The sequence below is a fragment of the Tachypleus tridentatus genome, chromosome 10 (assembly GCF_004210375.1).
Source record: "Tachypleus tridentatus isolate NWPU-2018 chromosome 10, ASM421037v1, whole genome shotgun sequence".
Taxonomy (NCBI): domain Eukaryota; kingdom Metazoa; phylum Arthropoda; class Merostomata; order Xiphosura; family Limulidae; genus Tachypleus; species Tachypleus tridentatus.
The window spans coordinates 28,452,241-28,472,106 of record NC_134834.1 but is presented as its reverse complement, the minus strand read 5'-3'; the positions used below and the strand labels follow the sequence as shown (position 1 = coordinate 28,472,106).

General features: G+C 35.5%; 1 protein-coding gene across 1 annotated transcript in view; it reads left to right on the top strand.

The window, feature by feature from the left end:
* LOC143228321 (tetratricopeptide repeat protein 17-like) overlaps positions 1–19,866 on the top strand; it is a 230,443-nt gene that overhangs the window by 46,851 nt on the left and 163,726 nt on the right. Inside the window, exons 12-18 of the mRNA XM_076459590.1 lie at positions 6,527–6,604; positions 13,195–13,419; positions 14,270–14,506; positions 15,383–15,587; positions 17,291–17,382; positions 18,757–19,067; positions 19,238–19,397. Coding sequence (XP_076315705.1) covers positions 6,527–6,604; positions 13,195–13,419; positions 14,270–14,506; positions 15,383–15,587; positions 17,291–17,382; positions 18,757–19,067; positions 19,238–19,397 — 1,308 coding nt within the window. The remainder of the gene's footprint in view (positions 1–6,526; positions 6,605–13,194; positions 13,420–14,269; positions 14,507–15,382; positions 15,588–17,290; positions 17,383–18,756; positions 19,068–19,237; positions 19,398–19,866) is intronic.

Genomic DNA, 19,866 nt, shown 5'->3' with positions numbered 1-19,866 from the left:
TATTTACCTCGCCCGTTGGACGGGTACTCCAGCTAGTATTCAATAAAGAGATACATTAACCTTGAACTTGTGTACGTTTTGTGCTTTATTCAGTTTTAGCTGTTTGTTTGTTTCGAACTTTGCGGAAAGCTAAACGAGAGCAATATACGGTATCCGTCCCTAATTTAGCAATGAAAGACCCGAAGGTCTTGGGCTACTCTTTTACTAACGAATAGTGAGATCGACCGTCACAGTATAACGCCCCTAAAACTGAGAAAGGCTAACGTATTTGGTGTGACGGGGATTCGAATTTGCGACTCTCAGATTGCGAGTCGAACGCCTTAATCACCTGACCGTGCCGGGCATTTGAAAACAAAGGGAGCTTAAGACACCATATTTATTAAGAGTTAGCGTGGGTGGCAAAGGTTTGGTAAACACTGCTATAAATTAATACACTTATAATGCTATTGTACGACCTATGGTTAAGCCTTTTAAAACATTTTGAGAACCTTTTAATACGTTGTTGTACAAAATCTCTACTAAAATATATTCACATCTTACTTTTCTTTGCATCCACCCCTTCCCCCAGTGGCACAACGATATGTCTGCAGACTTACAACCCTAGCAACCGGGTTTCGATACTCATGGTGGGCAGAGCAGATAGCCTATTGTGTAGCTTTGTTCTTAACTTCAAACAAACAAATCTTAACATCGGTTGAAATGAAATACGTGGACATTTCCAGGGAAGACAAAATCCGAGTATTTTTGTAATAGACGTACCAGGAGACATCAACACCCCAACCTCTTCCCTTCCTTCCACGTTAATGATGAAGTGGGAACAATATTATGCTAAAGATAAAATGTTATCATCATATAGTAATTTATGTTTGTCAGTTACCACGACAAGAACAAACGGTTTTGGACATTGACAAACAAACTAATGTCAAAACTGTAGTGTATTTTGTGTATTTCATTCACATTCGACAAAGATAGTTTGACGAATAAATTTAAGTGATATGTTGTCTGCCATCCCAGCTGTTCAGTTATTATCATTTAGCTTTCTTCATGTGTGATGATCAGATACTGATGGTGGAACATACTGTATGTTAATCTGGTTATAATTGCGCTTCTTTCATATCATTATTTATAAGGATGGCCAATGTGGTCTTCTGTCCTTGCGTCTGGGGTTCTTCCAATTTCTCCAATGTGCGTATGGTGGTAGATGCCACATATAAGTTGGTAGACAATATTGGAAATAAGACATCAATTTTTAGACTGTAAATACGTTTTTGTAAGACAGCTTTATTAGACTATAAGGTAATGTATTGAACTCTTGAAAACTGGCTATTGAGGTTGGAACTTGACCGTTTTATAACTTTAATCGGCAGTTGAGATTTACTAATTTTAGTTTTTATTTTCTTTGAGACAATGTTGTTAATTAGAAATACTGTAAAAGTAACTTTTTGTGTTATTTTTTTATTAATATTTATACTTATAATCCATGAAACTTTGTTCAGTGTAAAAAGTTGGATGTTCTTTGCTCAAACGGAATTATTTTAGTTCATAGCGTGTAGCGTGTTTGTTGCTAATGTTTTCACTACAGTTTCAATTAACTCTTTTGAGCTTTCCAATAAATGCACCTTTCTGGAAACCTTTAGATGGTGTAAGTTGAAGTTAAGAATAAGAAGTTTTCTAATTGGTTCGTGAAACAAACTAGACTGTTTTTTATTGTCATTGATGATCGTTAAGGTAACGTCATGAAACTTTTACTTTTCTTGTCATTCGAATGATTCAGGGTAATTTCGTTCGACTCGTAATCTGAGGGTCGTAGGTTCTAATCCCCGTCGCACCAAACATACTCGCCCTTTCAGCCGTGGAGGCGTTATAATTTTACGGCCAATCCCACTATTCGTTGGTAAAAGAGTAGCCCAAGAATTGGTGGTGGGTGGTGAAGACTAGTTGCATCCCCTCTAGTCTTACACTGCTAAATTAGGAACGACTAGAGCAGATAGCCCTCGAGTAACTTTGCGCAAAATTTAAAAAAAACAAGGGTAATTTCAATATGGGGATCTATGGAATTTAGAATGTCTAAAAATATGATTAAAGAGGGTTCTATAGTCCAAACATGTCATTGATCTAAGACTGAAATCAGGGCTAGCGTTGGTTAGTCCAAACACGTCATTGATCTAAGCCTGAGATCAAGGCTAGCGTTGGTTAGTCCAAACACGTCATTGATCTAAGCCTGAGATCAAGGCTAGCGTTGGTTAGTCCAAACACGTCATTGATCTAAGCCTGAGATCAAGGCTAGGATTGGTTAGTCCAAACACGTCATTGATCTAAGCCTGAGATCAAGGCTAGGATTGGTTAGTCCAAACACGTCATTGATCTAAGCCTGAGATCAAGGCTAGGATTGGTTAGTCCAAACACGTCATTGATCTAAGCCTGAGATCAAGGCTAGGATTGGTTAGTCCAAACACGTCATTGATCTAAGCCTGAGATCAGGGCTAGGATTGGTATCTGACGCTTCTCGTCAAGTGCCTTTGTTTCCAAAACGTGCACAAATAATATCTGCTCTACTAATCATGGCTAGGTGGTTAGGGGGCGCTCGACTCTAAATCTGAGAGTCGTGGGTTTCAATCCTCATTCCACCAAACATGGTCGTCATTTCAGCCGTGGCGGCGTTAAAATTTTACGGTCAATTCCACTATTCATTGCTAAAAAAGTAGCCCAAGAGTTAGTAGTGGGTGGTGGTGACTAGCTGCATTCCCTCTAGCCCCCACAGCTGAAAGAGCGAGCATTACGAGTCGAACACCCTAACCACCTTTTCATGCTGGGTCATGTGAAACCTATTCTCATTTTTAAGGCGATCAAATACTTTATGTTCGTAAATGTTTCTGCTCATAACCAATAAGCCTTAACATTTTTCCGTTTCTTTGATGGTAATGATTTTATTATATTTTGTTTAATATTCTTAAGAGCTAATTGTCCTTGAGGATGTATGTTAGGCTTAACCTAGTTTTTTATCTATATAAAACGTTCCTGATCTGTTCCTGTTGTCTCTTGGAGGTTTTAAAACAGTGTTTATTGAGACGTTTGGAAACTTCATGATTTTTTGTATTCAAAGTTAAGCATATTTTAGAAAAGTAATTAGTGTCTAAATCAATGTTATCAATTGCGATGTTTACTTGAGTCGAAGCTGAGTTAAAGACATTTTTTTATATACGGAAGTTGGTGTTCAAGAGAAGCCGATTGTCTTGTTCAACTTTGTTTTCATCTATCAATAGCTCAAGACAATGGATACTGCTTAGCCCTACAACAGTAAAATCTGAAAACAAGCAGAATTACCCATCAATTTCATAATCATCGGATACAAGATTTCCTTTATCATCTCTCAAGGGTCCTATCATTATTCTACTATTTTGTTTACCCATAATGTTTTTTTTTTAAATCCTTAGCCTTAATTTTTATGTTTTCAGTCAATTCTTTTTGAAAAGTCCTTATTTCCTGTTTGACCAACTTTCTTCATCATCTAGAATAACAATAAATTTAAATTTCTCATATTCATGATGCTTTCATCTAATTTCATCTTTGAGGCCACCTGGTTCTTTACTCGAAGCTATCCTTTCCTTTTTGTTTTGGATATTGAAAACATTTTTCGGTAAAAACTTTCCACATTTGCTCATCAAACAACTGAGTTGTCCAGCTCAACAACCGGTAATTCTTGTTGCACAACTTCAAAATTTCCTTTCATTTATTTGGAATCAAAATATCATTATTCCTGATTTCCATATGCAGCAAAACATCAAACCTAATACAGCAATGATCACTTGTACCAAAGTCTTCCCCAGTTTCGACCCTCTCAACCATTTCTGTATTAAAAGCTAGCAATCAATCTAAAATAACATTATTCTTGGAAGGTTTCTTAACCAAACCCCCTGATTTTAGGGTTGTAAGTCTGTAGACTTACCGTTGTATCAGTGAGGGACTAAGAGTGAGAGTTAGGGTTAACGAAGTTGAAAGTAAAAAAAAATAACAAATTTGGTGTTTTAAGGTATTTTATTACTAGTATCGAGATGTAAATATTCACTACAAAAATTAAATAAAAAACGTAACTACCTGTTTTTGCGTGAGAGATGGACGTTTAAAAATTATTATGCAAATGGATATTGAAAAGCTTTTTTGAATTCAAGCTAAAAAATAAAGAATATCTTGCTATGTACTTTAATCCGCTATTTCTTTTCTCTCACAGTAATATTTTAGTTGTACATTTAAAGCATTTCTGAATTTCTAATTTCTTAACAGTTATTAAATAACTTTTACGTTGATTAAGTACTTTAATAGTGTTCTGTGGTGTGATACGTTTTGTTTTTTTTCTAAAGTTCGTAAAAAGTGAATATTAAATGAACTACAGAAATTTCAAAGAGTTTTAAATTAATTGGTTTCGTGCGGGAAACGTTGTAAATTTGACACGAGTGTGGTGTTACTAATTCATTTTCAAGAACTTAAATCAGACAAAATAAAACGTTATTGGTCATTTTTCGATTGGGTTGAACAGTTTTAACCATATAAAATGTAAAGGTAATATACTGAACATCAAGGGTCTGGAATTATTCAGTTTGTATTATTGTTCGTGATGTACTGTTATTCGTGTGTTAGATTTCCAAACAGTAAAACATAGAATAATTTTCTGTACTGTTATTTGTGTGTTAGATTTCCAAACAGTAAAACATAGAATAATTTTCTGTACTGTTATTTGTGTGTTAGATTTCCAAACAGTAAAACATAGAATAATTTTCTGTACTGTTATTTGTGTGTTAGATTTCCAAATAGTAAAACAAAGAATAATTTTCTGAGGTCAAAAACGAAATTACTTCCGACAGTGTACCTGTTTTTCAAAGAGCTCGAACCCTCAATTTTATTGTTATAAGTCCTCAAGTTCACTGTTGACCCATTGGCACTTATATTTTCAAAGAATTAATAATAATACATAAAAATACTAAAAGCTTGGTTTTGTTTTTTCTTCTGAATTTTAACGTATAGTTTTCTATGCTAGTCTGTTCATGAACGAACGGGGAAATAAATTAAACAACAGAACGGTACGAGTGCATTCTAGAGCTAAGTAAGACGAATAAAGACTAATAATTACAAATATTAAGTGTACGAAAAGGTAGCACTTTGTGGTTTCTTTCAAAATCTGATGTATTTTCTGTATTTTATCTTCATATATATATATATATATGTTTATACACGTACACGTAGTTGAAGGTGAAAACACGTGCCACCAACTGAGGATTGTAGGTCTTGTTGACCCTTAAAAACTACAAAGGGGGAAAATTTATTATAATTAAAACTTAAATTGGTGTATAATTTTCTAATATTTTATATTTTACTATGTTTACATGTGGGTTTCATTTCAGCACTAATGAATGGGAAGAACATTGTTAATATTTGGTTATTTAGAATTAACCGCAAAGTTACACAATGGATTATCTGTGCTTTGTCCACCACGGGTATCGACAACCGGTTTCAAGCGGTGTGAGTCCACAGACATACCTCAAAGCAACTGGTGGGTGAAGTTATTAAGAATGTAAAAGATAGTTCACTATATCTATCTTTTATACAAAGAAAGTGTAAAAGTTACTTTTCGTTGGTCTAAAGTCTAAACAGTAATGTGTGTAAATAAGAAAAACACCCCCACACACACACACACAGACATGAATTACACGTTAAACCTTTTAGTTTGTTCATGATGTTATATGAAACATAAAAATAATCAAAATTTTAAAAAACTATTTGCACCATACTTTGTCATTGTTTTTTCGTTTAAACTTAAACCTACGCAAAAGGCTATCTGTGCTCCACCCACCACGGGTATCGAAAGCATGTTTCTAGCATTGTAATTCCATTGACGTGCCGCTGTGCCACTGAGGGAATTATGAAGAAAAATGAACTAATATGCTTGTTTTTTAAGTTTACACATTTAACTGGTACACTGAGCAATAAAATAAACATAATAATGAGCCTTTTTATTTTCAATAGTCTTCTGGGTGTATAACACTAGGCTTACGAACTTACAACGCTGAAATCCGAGGTTCGGTTCCCCCACGGTGTACGCAGCAGATAGCTCACGTTACTTTTCTATAAAAGAAACAGCAACATATATAGCGTAATTTTTCTTCTTTCTAAAGTTTTCATTATTACATCTAAGGTTTATAATATTTATCTTTTCCGTAAATGAGGAAGAGAAATCCCAACAAAACTGAGAATTATAGGGTTAGTTATGCCCAAAACTTTTATTCATTATGAAGTTTATTTATTTGTTACATTTATCTAGCAATTGAAAGTATCATAACATCAATACATAGGTGTTCTGGTGGAACAGCGGTAACTTTACGTACTAATAACCATAAAAGATTTGATTGTCAGAGTAGATAGACACCTCATAGCCCATTGCTTAACTTTGCGTTAACACAACAAAACTATACAGGTAAAATACATGTAAGCTTTCCGAGTTATTTATTTCCATTTATAAATTTCTTTTATAAAGGCTTTTCTCGAAGAAGTTGCAAGTTTCAAACCTAAGGAGGAAGAAATTGGTCAACGCATATTGACAGCACTACAAAAGGTATGAAGTTTTATCATTTGCCAAAGAATAGACTCAGTTAAGTTTTTATGACAAAAAGTTTGCAAAACAAAGAGAATGTTTGGTTTGAATTTCGCTCAAACTTATAAGAAGGTTATCTGTGCTAATTAAGCAGTGAAAAACTAGATGGAAAGCAGTTAGTCATTACTGCACATTCTTGGGCTGCTTCTCTCTAACCAGCGAACAGTGAAACTGATCGCCATTATTTTAATGCCTCTACAGTTGAAATAGCGAGAATGTTTGGTGGGACAGAGATTCGAACCTACGGCCCTCAAATTGCGAATCGAGCGTTTAATGTGACAGTCAATCCTACTATTTCTTGAAAAAGAGCAACCCAAGAATTGACGGCGGATGGTAATTTCTAACTGCCTTCCCTTTAGTCTCACACTGTTAAACTAGGGACGGCTAGCGCGGATAGCCCTCGTGTAGCTTCACGCGAAATTAAAAAACAAACAAACCATCTTTAATCTTGCTAAACCTGATTACCTTGAGGGTCTGGCATGGCAACTGCGAGTCGCGGATTTAAATCCTCGTCACACCAAACATGTTCGCCCTTTCAGGCGTGAAGGCGTTATAATGTTTTGGTGAATACCCCTATTCTAAACAACCAGACCTCAGCATCTCATATTGTTTTTTGTATAATTATTGCACTTAATCCTGCATTGCATACAGTATAGATAATACAGTCCTGCCAAACGTATACTAGAATTATAAATTCGATTATTTATAGCGAAATATCTTAACATTTCATCAGGCAATGGTCCTTTGCTTATAATTATTGGCTAGTTGGATTTATAACGTTGCATAGCCTCGGCGACATATTCGAGAGCTCACAACATAAAAGTCAGGTTTTGGTAGTCATAGTAAGCACTGCACAAATAGCTCATTGTGTACTTTTGTGCTAACCAACCTAGCTAATACGTTCTTTTTACATTTTTTATTTATGATAATTAAAAGTGAAAGTTCCCAAACTTTTTCGTATTTTTTCTTGTTTGTTTGTTTTTGAATTTCGCACAAAGCTACTCGAGGGCTATCTGTGCTAGCCGTCCCTAATTTAGCAGTGTAAGACTAGAGGGAAGGCAGCTAGTCATCACCACCCACCGCCAACTCTTGGGCTACTCTTTTACCAACGAATAGTGGGATTGACCGTCACATTATAACGCCCCGACGGCTGAATGGACGAGCATGTTTGGCGTATTTTTTTCTAGATCACCATATTAACATATAGGTTTGTTTTAGAACCACTTTAAGAACTACTCTCTTCTCTTAACTATTATTACTGACAAGCAGGAGTGCCAATTTCCTGGACAGAAGTTGGCTAAATTCATGAATAACAAAAGGTTATCCGAGGACGTGAAAAGTGTCACTTCCCTTGTATGTACAAAACGTCCATCAAAACTGCAAAAAAAACACACAAAATATGAAACCACAAGTTTGCATGCATCTTCGCATTGATCCAACAAACTTTCATTCCTAATTTCGTGAAGGTCCATCAATAGGAAGCGGTATAAAAAAAACACATGTAAAAAAAAAGACCAGAAAACGAAAAACTGAAAATTCCTATGTATCTTCTCTGAGACCCAGTGAACTTCCATACAAATTTTAGTGAAGAACCACCCACACCTTGAGAAGTAGCCACATGGGCATACATACAACAGACGAATAATTCTTTGTTAAAACAAGAATGAGTTCACAGTTTCTAAGATTTATACCGTACTAGTAGGTAAAAATAACGAATTTTTATTATGAATTCCGTAAATAAACGGTAAAGTTTTTAACCGAATGTGCACAGGTTCGGGCTATTGTGGATGGAGTGTTGGTCATAACTCCGAATTTACCATATTTATTTCCGTTTACCCATGTTTATCTACGGATGTTTGTTTGTTTTTAAATTTTGAGCAAAGCGACACGAGGGCAACCTGCGCTAGTCGTTCCTAATATAGCAGTGTAAGACAAGAGGGAAGGCATCTAGTCATCACCACCAACTCTTGGGTTACCCTTTTACCAACCAATAGTGGGATTGAGTTTAACATTATAACATCCATCCCAATGGCTGGGAGGGCGAGCATGTTTGGTGTAACTGGGACTCGAACCCGCAACTCTCAGATCACGAGTCGAGTGTCTCAACCACCTGGCCATGCTGGACTTATCTACAAAGGTACGGACTTATTTTTACACAAAAAATTGTATGTGTTTAAATATATTTGTAATCAAGACATGTCTGTGATTCGCTATTCTTACTTAGACTGGAAAGTTGGAAACGTACAACTGTTGTTTTGTGTTGGTTTTTTTCAGTATCTCTGGACATTGTATCCGGTACTTACTCTCCCATGTCACGAACTGTAGCCATCTCTGTCCATTGTATCCGGTACTTACTCTCATATGTCACGAACTGTAGCCATCTCTGTACTTTGTATCCGGTACTTACTCTCCTATGTCACGAACTGTAGCCATCTCTGTACTTTGTATCCGGTACTTACTCTCCTATGTCACGAACTATAGCCATCTCTGTACTTTGTATCCGGTACTTCCTCTCCTATGTCACGAACTGTAGCCATCTCTGTACATTGTATCCGGTACTTACTTTCCTATGTCACGAACTATAGCTATCTCTGTTCATTGTATCCGGTACTTAATCTCCTATGTCACGAACTATAGCCATCTCTGTACTTTGTATCCGGTACTTACTTTCCTATGTCACGAACTATAGCCATCTCTGTACATTGTATCCGGTACTTACTTTCCTATGTCACGAACTATAGTCATCTCTGTACTTTGTATCCGGTACTTACTCTCCTATGTCACGAACTGTAGCCATCTCTGTACATTGTATCCGGTACTTACTCTCCTATGTCACGAACTGTAGCCATCTCTGTGCATTGTATCCGGTACTTACTCTCCTATGTCACGAACTGTAGCTATCTCTGTACATTGTATCCGGTACTTACTCTCCTATGTCACGAACTGTAGCCATCTCTGTACATTGTATCCGGTACTTACTCTCCTATGTCACGAATACTGTAGCCAAATCAACGATATAGGATAAAATGAATAGCTGATAATTCTGATATCAAGTACATAATCAGGGAGCTCGTGGTAGCTATGGGTCCGGTTAAAAATGACGGCCTGTACAATTATGTATGGTAACGCGTACGCTGTTTTATCGGCAGAACTCGTCCAAAGAGATATAGGCGAAAAGCCCTATACTAATAAAGTACAAAACTATCTCTACAGTTCAGCTAGCTTCCCTTGACGTTATAGAGCACAAAAACATTGGTTTTTTCCTTTGTCTCCATCAGCTGTAACTCTAAACCAGAGTGTGTGCCTGCGACCAACCTGTCCACCAAAACACTTCACAACTCCATAGGATGTGCCTACCTGGAGCAGCAAGTGATTCCTGATAGGTTAGTTCGAATATACAGTACTAATAACAGTCTCTGATTAGTAGGCCATTATGTGCGTTATATAGAAGTATGCTCCTTACCGCGCTTATAAGTGCGTACGTGCTAATTTGTTGAGATATGCCTTATGTACTGAATAAAACACACTGCCTCCTTCCACTCATCTCTTACCGTTTTTTTGGAAAAAATCCCTTATATACATTTACTTCAATATATGACATGTGGATAACCAATTGAAAGCTCAGGGTATCCGCTAATAGTTTTTTTTTTCATTCATTTTAAAGTGCTTGGAATCCATCTCGTTCTTTCAAACCAAGATTTCAAGCAGGTAGGTTGTGCCTTAAGTCTGCTCAAAATTACATATTTTTAGACAAAATACGGCTCAGTTAATGAGCTTGATAAATTATAGTGAAATATTATGGTATCGATATAGTTATTTATTATTTTCATTATTTCAAATGTATATATAAAACCTAGAAAAATGATTTCCTTTCACAACCTCAACGCGCAAAATTTGAAAAAAAAAAATTAGCAACCTAGTACAAACAGCAAACGAGTACAAAAGTCGTCTTGTTTTGCTCTACTTATTTATTTACTGTTCTATGTTTTAAGTAAAACAAGTTTAAACAGTAATCATCTTTATTCATATATACATATTCATACATGTATATATGTATATTCAGATCACTTTGTAAAAACTGCTATTGAGTACAGTAACACGAATGCACGTGCACCGCGCCAATGCAAATTCTGTAATGTTAGTCAGGCACGACTGGAAGGTCAGTATAATAAAAATAATATACATATATATATAACTGTATAATGTTATGAGATTTGAGTTATTTAGACTAAACATTTGTGTTTTTGTGTCATAATCTGTAGTCATAAAAAGCATAATTTATATTTATTTCCTAACTTTGTATGGTGGTTACGAGGTCGGTAAAACTGACAGACCCCATTTAGTCAGAGTAAAGAAAATAACACACAAAATATAAAGTTGTACTGAAAACAGACGTTTGAAGGTTGTACACATTACACGAAATGTCCAAGATTTTCTTTTGTCATAACTAACGGAGGAAAAATATTACGTACATAAGATAATTTTCATAAATAAATTACATTGGTCGTTCACATTTTTAAAAAAAGCAAATCACTTTCTTGTATGTAGTTTATAGTTATTTACACTGTGTTTTTCTTATAGCAAAGCCCCAGCGGGCAATTTCCTGTGTCCACGGAAGGGAATCGAACCGCAGATTTTAACAATATAAATCCAAAGACTTAGTGTTGTTCGAGCGGGATACGTTATTTACACTATTGATCCTCAAATAACCTGTGAACTACGAAAGTAATCATTTATGCTATCTGTCCCACTATTATTATCTCCTTCTCTAATTGTGTATATTGGCAAACGATCATAAACCAATAAACAGATGATTCCACAAATGACATTTAATTTAAATGCTCTATGAAAGATCTAATGAAGCAATATCAGTAGTTTTCCTAGATTATGTAATATATAAACACTACAAAGCTTAGGCTTCCTCTAAAACATTTATAAAATTTGATAATTCTACTCGATCGACTATTTCCTTAATTTCCGCCTCACGTCTTTGTATTTTCGTTGAGGAATTTCTAATATCCGTGGGTTAAAACTGCGCTCAACTTGTTCAACATGATTACATTTTCTTTGTTTAAACTTCCTTCCGTTCACTTACTCTTGTACTCACAATAGTTCCGACTTCCTGCAAACTGCCATAAACTCAAACCTACACTTTATACTTTCTTAAGTTTTATTCATAAAACTCTTGGTTTTAACCTCTGTTTCAACCTTAGTTTTAGTAAAGTTTTCATTCGATTGTACTAGTTATGCTTAGTACTATATTATTCCTTTTTCGGTAGTTTCAGATCATAGTTTGGTGAGGCCAATGGTAACCACCAGTGGTTCGGCAGTAAGTTTGGAGGCTTTTGTCGCTCAAAACCAGGTTTAGATATCATTGATGAATACAACATATGCAGTCCATCGTGTAGCTTAGTGCTTAAAAATATTTAACAAACAAGCAAGACCATTGACTCTACATATTGAGTGAGTCAAACATAACTTCAGTTATACTGAATCAGACAAACACACTTGGAAATACACATGTTTATTGTTGACTGTAGACCAAATGTTACAATGGCTGTTTACTGTGAGAAAGTAGTTGCATTTCTCCATTCGTCATAATATTATGCAGTGGTTAATACGTTATTCATTTTCAAATAAAGGTGATTATTATCAACTTACCAGAGGGCGCATTCACGCATGTCTATACGTTATGTTATCTTGGTTCTAACAAGTTTTAATAAACTTTAACTCAGTCCCTCCACTTTGACTTTGGCTTCGAGACCATTTTTAAACAGAACAAAGATCTAAACGTCCAAAAGAGCTGCATCAGAAGATGTGACAGATTTATAATCGAATGTAAATGTTGTGGTTCCAGTTTTGTCTATCATCTTACTCGTAAAAACAGCTGCTGATTTCAAAATGTGGCTGAGAGCTTGTAATTGTTTGACTTGTAAGTTTTAGTAAACTGTAAGTTCTTATTTACCATTAGCTTGTTAACTGTGTCAAGTGATATGATCAATCTCATCATAATGGCTTTTTTGAGGAGGGGTCAGAAGGTTCTCTATTATAATCATAGTTTTCACTATGCAAATAAAAGTATTGCTTGAAACTTTTCTTGTTTTGGAGCCGAGAACTGTCCTAAACTCCCAGCAATACAAGTTTCTTCGTTTCTGTGGCGAACATTGAAGTCTCCCCTTCTTCGAAATAGTGTGTCTTTTGGTTAAACATCGTTTAATAATTTCATTTTATAAACATTTCTTCTCAGAAGGGTTGTGACAGTGTCCTATAAACATATGTCTATAGTAACAACTATGAACCGAAGTAATTTCAGAAATTTTCCGTAATCAAAACTAGAGGAATAAACGTGTCGTCTGGCAGGAATACGACAGTGCTTTAGCTCTGACGATGTGCAGTTAACCTGTAAAATTAGTACAAATTTTGAAATAGATTATTGTTCTAAAATTTGATTTTTAGTAAAAGTAAATGACACTATAGGTATTCTTATGAGATCCACTTTTATTAGATGTTTTCATTTTTAAAATTACCATTGTAACTTTATTTTTCCAAAGGAAATTGGCCCTTCTTGGCTGCTGTATAACCTCGGTAGCTTATACTGGAGAGCTCTGGGTGACGTTCCGAACTCCGTGGAGTGCCTCAGAAGAGCATTGCATACCGTTCCGGAACATTTCAGTGACGTTGTTCTGATTAATCTGGCAACACTTCTATTTAAGGCAAATCAACTGGAAGACGCAGTGACAACTGCATATCAAGCTCTTAGCATTAGCAAAACAGAGGTACAAGTAGTTCTCCTTTATGGTTATTTATATATGTGAAACTTCTCCAACAGTTTAAGTCCAATTTGGATGAAACATTGCACGATTATTCAACATCATAAGTGAAAGTTCCTAACAGAGTTTCATTACAGTTAGGTCTTTTATAAGAAGTTAATATATTTAGTGTGTCTCCGCTGTTTTTCAAATAATAAGTCAATCACGACCTCATATCGCACCGAAATTAAAGGTATTATAAAATAGAACCTCGCTAGTATTACAAACATAAACATTATTTTATTTGATTTTTAATTATATTTTATTTTAGTCTCCTAAATCGTTTCCTTAATGGAAAAACGTTACTTCTTAATTAACACAAACACCTGCCTGTTGGGCGGTGTTGCTGCTAGTTCCATGAAATAAGCATTACTATCTGTTTGCGCGTGCTATATTATGTTTGTTCATGTGAGTTTATATGTTATACATCTGTGTATCCGTACGTATAAAACAAAGTGTGTAAAAGCTGAAAAAACGAATTTTTCCAAAAGATAGAAAAATGTAACAAAGGTATTTTCAAACCTAGCGATGTTTAACTGAATATCAGAAAACAAAACAACAGTTTTACAATCCATTTATAACTTATGAACGTTTACCAGTAGGCTCGATTTTGATTTGTTGATATAAAGTTAAGAGAACCTGTTTTAGTTGATGGCGAGTGGAAAAACAATAAAAAAATTGACCCGTCTAAATCTTAACGGTTTTCTTAAAATTGAACTTCTAAAAATTAAACGCAAGAAATGCATTTATATAACTAAATGTAAAAAAAAAAAAAAAAAGTGGCTGAAGATCCTTTTTGTGTGCATTTCTTTCATAGCCAGTTACTCATTTCCTTCTGGCAAACCTGAATGCTTTGAAAGGAAATTTGACTGGTGCAATTCACCATTACAGGAGAACACTTCAGTTGGAACCCGCCAATACTTCTGTTTTACGGTTTTATCAGATTGTCAAGTGTTATCATCAACGTAATGTTAAAATCCTGAAAAATGAAGGTGAAATATTCTCTAGGGCGCATAATGAGATGTGTCGTCCGAAGCCGTCATTGGACAGTTCAGTAAGATATATATTTGTGATATTTTCTATATATACATATTCACTTATTTTTTTGTCACTTCAAACTATCTGTATGTAGCTCGCTATTCAGACAAAATTATTTATGTGCAAGGATTGGCTATGAAAACTATTCAGAAGCTCGATTTTTTTTTTTAATGTGGGAACTGTAATATTTCAGGGTTGTCTATGGTACACGTTATGATAAAAGTATCCGCCATTTTGTGATTGGGTTTTCGTGTGGTTACACATTTTTTTTCTAACTGACTGTGACAAGCTGTAATCTTCGTATCAGAAACACGAAAATGATTCTTTAAACAGCGTGTACCTAATTGTGGAGATAAAGAGTAAGTAATATCTTATTATATGTTGAATCTTTAACTGTCACGCTGAAACTAAAACAAGAACAGGCCCTGGCATGGCCAGGTGGGTTAAGGTGTGCGACTCGTAATCTGAGGGTCGCGGATTCGCATCCCCGTCGCACCAAACATTCTCGCCTTTTCAGCCGTTATAATGTTATAACGTTATAATGGGGCCGTTATAATGTTACGGTCAATCCCACTATTCGTTGGTAAAAGAGTAGCCTAAGAGTTGGCGGTGGGTGTTGATGACTAACTGCCTTCCCTCTAGTCTTACACTGCTAAATTAGGGACGGCTAGCGCAGATAGCCCTCGAGTAGCTTTGTGCAAAATTCAACAAAACAAGGACACCAGGGCGTATTCGAAAAATAAAATTGTTTTTTTTTAAATTTTGATTAATAATCGAAAAGTTTTTCAAACAAACTTCTTAAATACAAAAATTAAATGAAAAATTAATTATGGTTTATTCTTTTTTGTTGTTTTCTTGGGGGGGGGGGTTATTATAAAACCGTGGGGTTTAGAGCCAAAGCTGGTCGTGTTATGAGAATCAAATGACGAGCTACAGTCTGTACGTAGAAGATATCAACTCAGAACTGGAAGAATACAAAGTATCGTCACACGAAATGACCAGAAGTTCCTGTAAGCCTTCGGAAGAAAACTACAGAAAAGAAACACGTGGTCAAGAAACACAACGGAAAAATTCCCCCAGCATTCAGGACAAACAAGGTTAGTTTTTTGTTTTTTTTTAGACAGTTGGAAGTTATGGAATTTACTAGGATTCTATACTGTTCTCTGTGTACGACAGCATATCTTGCTGGTGTTTCTACGTGACCTGAAATATTTTATTTTGCAAAGTAGAATAACAACCACGTTCTAAGGGTTGAATCCCCGTCACACCAAACATGCTTGCCCTTTCAGGATTAATCTCATTATTCGTTGGCAAAAGAGTTGGCGGTGGGTAGTAATGAGTAGCTGCCCTCTCTCTAGTCTTACTTTGCTAAATTTTGAACAACTAGGATAGATAGCCCTCATGTAGCTTTGCGAGAAATAAAAAAAACAACAGAAGAAAACAAACAAACTATCGCGATGATAAATAAAATATTTTATCAACAAAATTCTAATTTCTCCATTTTTAGCAAATGCTGGTAGACTTGTTCAGTTGTTTGATATCATCCAATGAAAATTCATTTGCAGAACAACAGTGATAGCAAAGTTGCGAGTTATATTTCTAATATTTTGATTTAGGTATTTGTTTACCAGAAGTTACATGACGCGGTATTTTAAAATTTCATGAAAGTTAAGAATCTAGGAGTTTTGTGTAGTTTGTGGGATTAAGAAATAGAAAATAAATACGAGAACCAGTGACTCAATAAGTACGTCATTTCAGTGCAAGTCAGTGAGTTATTCATTCTGATGTGCAGATAGTTTGTTTGTTTGTTTTTGAATTTCGCACAAAGCTACTAGAGGGCTATCTGTGCTAGCCGTCCCTAATTTTGGAGTGTAAGATTAGAGGGAAGACAGCTAGTCATCACCACTTACCGCTAATTCTTGGACTACTCTTTTCCCAACGAATAGTGGGATTGATAGTCACATTATAACGTCCTCAGGGCTGAAAGGGCGAGCATGTTTGGCGCGACGGAGATGCGAACCCGCAACCCTCGGATTACCAGTCACACGTCTTAACACGCTTGGCCCTGCCGAGCCATATGCAGATAGTAAGCGAAATAGTAAAATAATTAGTCTATTAGCAAAAAGGTTCTGCATGTAAATTTATAGTTAAGTTAGGCCTAAATAATATTACATTCGGAATTTCTGTTAAAACTTTCTTTATGAAGTAAGGCCTACAGGTGAATGTAATCTGTAAAACACGTAACTAAAGAAATAATTTAATTGGTAATCTTCACGTGGACTGAACGTTCCACGTGACGATAATGAATTAATTTTTCTTGAATGTCTTTTGGCACAGGCTTCACTTGTAGGCCTAACTCTGCGAACAGCATTTCAAAGAAGGTTTAAAAGTAATGGAAAGTACGCCTAACGTACCTGTAGAATTCCTTGCTGACTGACCAATAACAACACCCTAATTAACTTAATCTTTCGCTTATTTAAATGAACCACAGAATTTAATAACTAAATAACTAACTTAATGGTTCACTGATTAACTCACTGCTTCTCGTATTTTAAATGTACTTATATTTGTAAGTACTGCATGAAGCTGCTACATTTTTCACCTTCGTGAAATTTCTATATAATTTGTCGTGTTTCTTCTAACAAAATATTAAGAGTATGATTTACAAATGTAGATTTGAAAATTTGTTCGTGTGATACAGAATTTTCATGCAATTTTAAAAAATAACACGTTCATGATTGTGACCGAAAAATAGCCAAGATTATGAATAATTTTATGAATTCTATGCATTTCACATTAGATAGTGATGAGGCCTCGTCTGTGATAGAGGAATCAGTAACTGGTTTTGATGCATCGTCGTCCATTAGTCAAGTCAACTTACAGAATTTAAAGGTATGAATAATATTAGATATGAACACATCATATATATTTGTGTAGTTTTATTGTTTGCGTGTTTTTTAACAAGTATATCACACACTATACTTAAAATACGATATATGAAAATTACCCGATTGCTTTGTTAATTTAAAGTAATGCACCACTTGAATTTCAAAATATGAAATAGTTCACTTAAAGAATATAATAAAATAAATGGATTTGTTTGTTATTTGGCGAACTAGCTACACAATGGGTCCTCCTTGGGTACAGGCACCCATTGTTTAAATCGTCATAATGTTTTGCGCTTGCGTCTCAGACACCAGACGTTTGAGAAAAAAAAACGTGCGTTATGTCAGATGACTAAATTTTAAAAAACTTTTAGTTGATAGGTAGCGCAAACAATCAGTCCTAGTCTTTGCAAGAAAATGTTAAAAATGTAAGCTATTTATTGTAAAATGCCTCTATATACAATCAATTTCACGGTATGATCTGCAATAAGGTAGTAACTCGTAAATTATTTATTATGCGGATTTTTAAAAATAATTTTAAAAAATGTGATATCTGTTAAATTCGTCTATTGATTTTGCATATAACACATTTATTACTTGCTTTCACGTTTTGTTCTTTTAATTTCACTGTAATTGTCTTGCAAATAAACCTATTAGTTCGTTTCTCTAGCAACTCCTTACGACAAATATCAATCATATCTTATAATCAGCTAAGAACGTTACTTTCAGGTTCGAGATGGCGAAGTATTTAAGGCACTCGCCTCCTAATCCGAGGGTCGCCGTTCCTCATTTAGCAGTGTAAGACTAGAGGGAAGGCAGCTAGTCATCACCACCCACCGCCATCTTTCGAGCTACTCTTTTACCAACGAATAGTGGGATTGACCGTCACATTATAACGCCCCCACGGCTAAAAGGGCAAGCATGTTTGATGCGCCGGGGATTCGAACCTGCCACCCTAAGATTACGAGTTGAACGCGTTAACCCACCTGGCCGTGTCGGGCCTCTAGTGTATTTGAAAATGTTATCTACAATAGTCCTTACACGGACTTTCGTTTCGTATATAATCCTAAGTTAATTGACTATTAACAACTTAAATATTGATATTACTGCAACTTTTCAACTTGGATATCACATCCAACAAAAAAAAAATAATACAAATGAAAAACATGATTAAAATAAGTTTCATTATAAAATATAAAGCTATCTACATTTTCAGTGATTTGTTATTCATTGACAAGAATAAGGAAAAATTCATCAAATTAAATATTAAGCATAGCATGACCATAAGATTACATCTGCCTTTGACATTTGTTATTTATTTATATCATAAAGCTTGTAACTTGGTTTATTTTTCATTCGCATGTTCGTCTGCACGCAATAGAATAAAGTTCGTCTGAAAGTCTCCGTCAGCGGAAGACCAGAACTGAACGAAGAATATGGCAGGGAAAATTCAAGAGCCACGCCATCTATGGAGGATAAAACTAACTATTGCGAAGAACCTCAGGATAAAAACGCACAAATGTCTCTTTCAGAAAGTTGCATAGTTGACGACCCCTATCCATCTATTCTCGTAGACCCAACAATGAACCTTTACTTGAGTGTTGCCAATGTGGCAGAATGTGACAGAATAAAGAAAATCAACTTGAAACAGTTCACGAGCACGTGGCTTTCCGTTTCAGCAAAGAACATACAGTGAGAATGTTGATAATATTCGTTTGTTTCTGATTTTTGAATTTCGTTCAAAGGTTGATAGTGGTACTATTTTAATTAATAACAATGTAATTCTTTTTCCGTATTTTAGTAGCACGGTTATATAGGATGTAGATACTAAAAATCAGTATTTCTTTGTGTATTTGTTTCAGGGTTTCGCAGCATTTGGTGAGTACTGGTGAAGCGATAGGACACAACTTGAAGCCATTCTGTGATTCTTCTTTCCCCGTCAGTATGCTCACATTGGACCACCTAGCGGGATTTCGACATCGCCATTTATTAAAATTTACACCTGAAACAGGACTTAGAGAGGTATGCGTATGCTTATCTAAATTTATGTTTTATTTTTTTCATATATTTTTGTGGTTCGGCATGGCCAGGTGATTAAAGTGCTCGACTCATAATCTCAGGGTTTCGGGTTCCAATCCCCGTCACACCAAACATGCTTGCCCTCCCAGCCGTAGGGTAGTTATAATGTTACGGTCAATCCCACTATTCGTTAGTAAAAGAGTAGCCCAAGAGTTGGCGGCGTGTGGTGATGACTAGCTGCCTTCTCTCTAGTCTTACAGGGGACGGCTAGCACAAACGAAACCCAAACCCGCCACGTTAACCATTAATCTCTGCTCAGATCTTTTCTTTTGTTGTTCTTTTTAATTCGCTTTGTTCAGTTTTCTCAGCACATTTCTATGACAAGTATTAATTTTTATTGTAGGAACTGAGTAGATTCGTATTGTGACGTCTGTTTGTTTGTTTTTTTAATTTCACGCAAAGCTATAAGAGG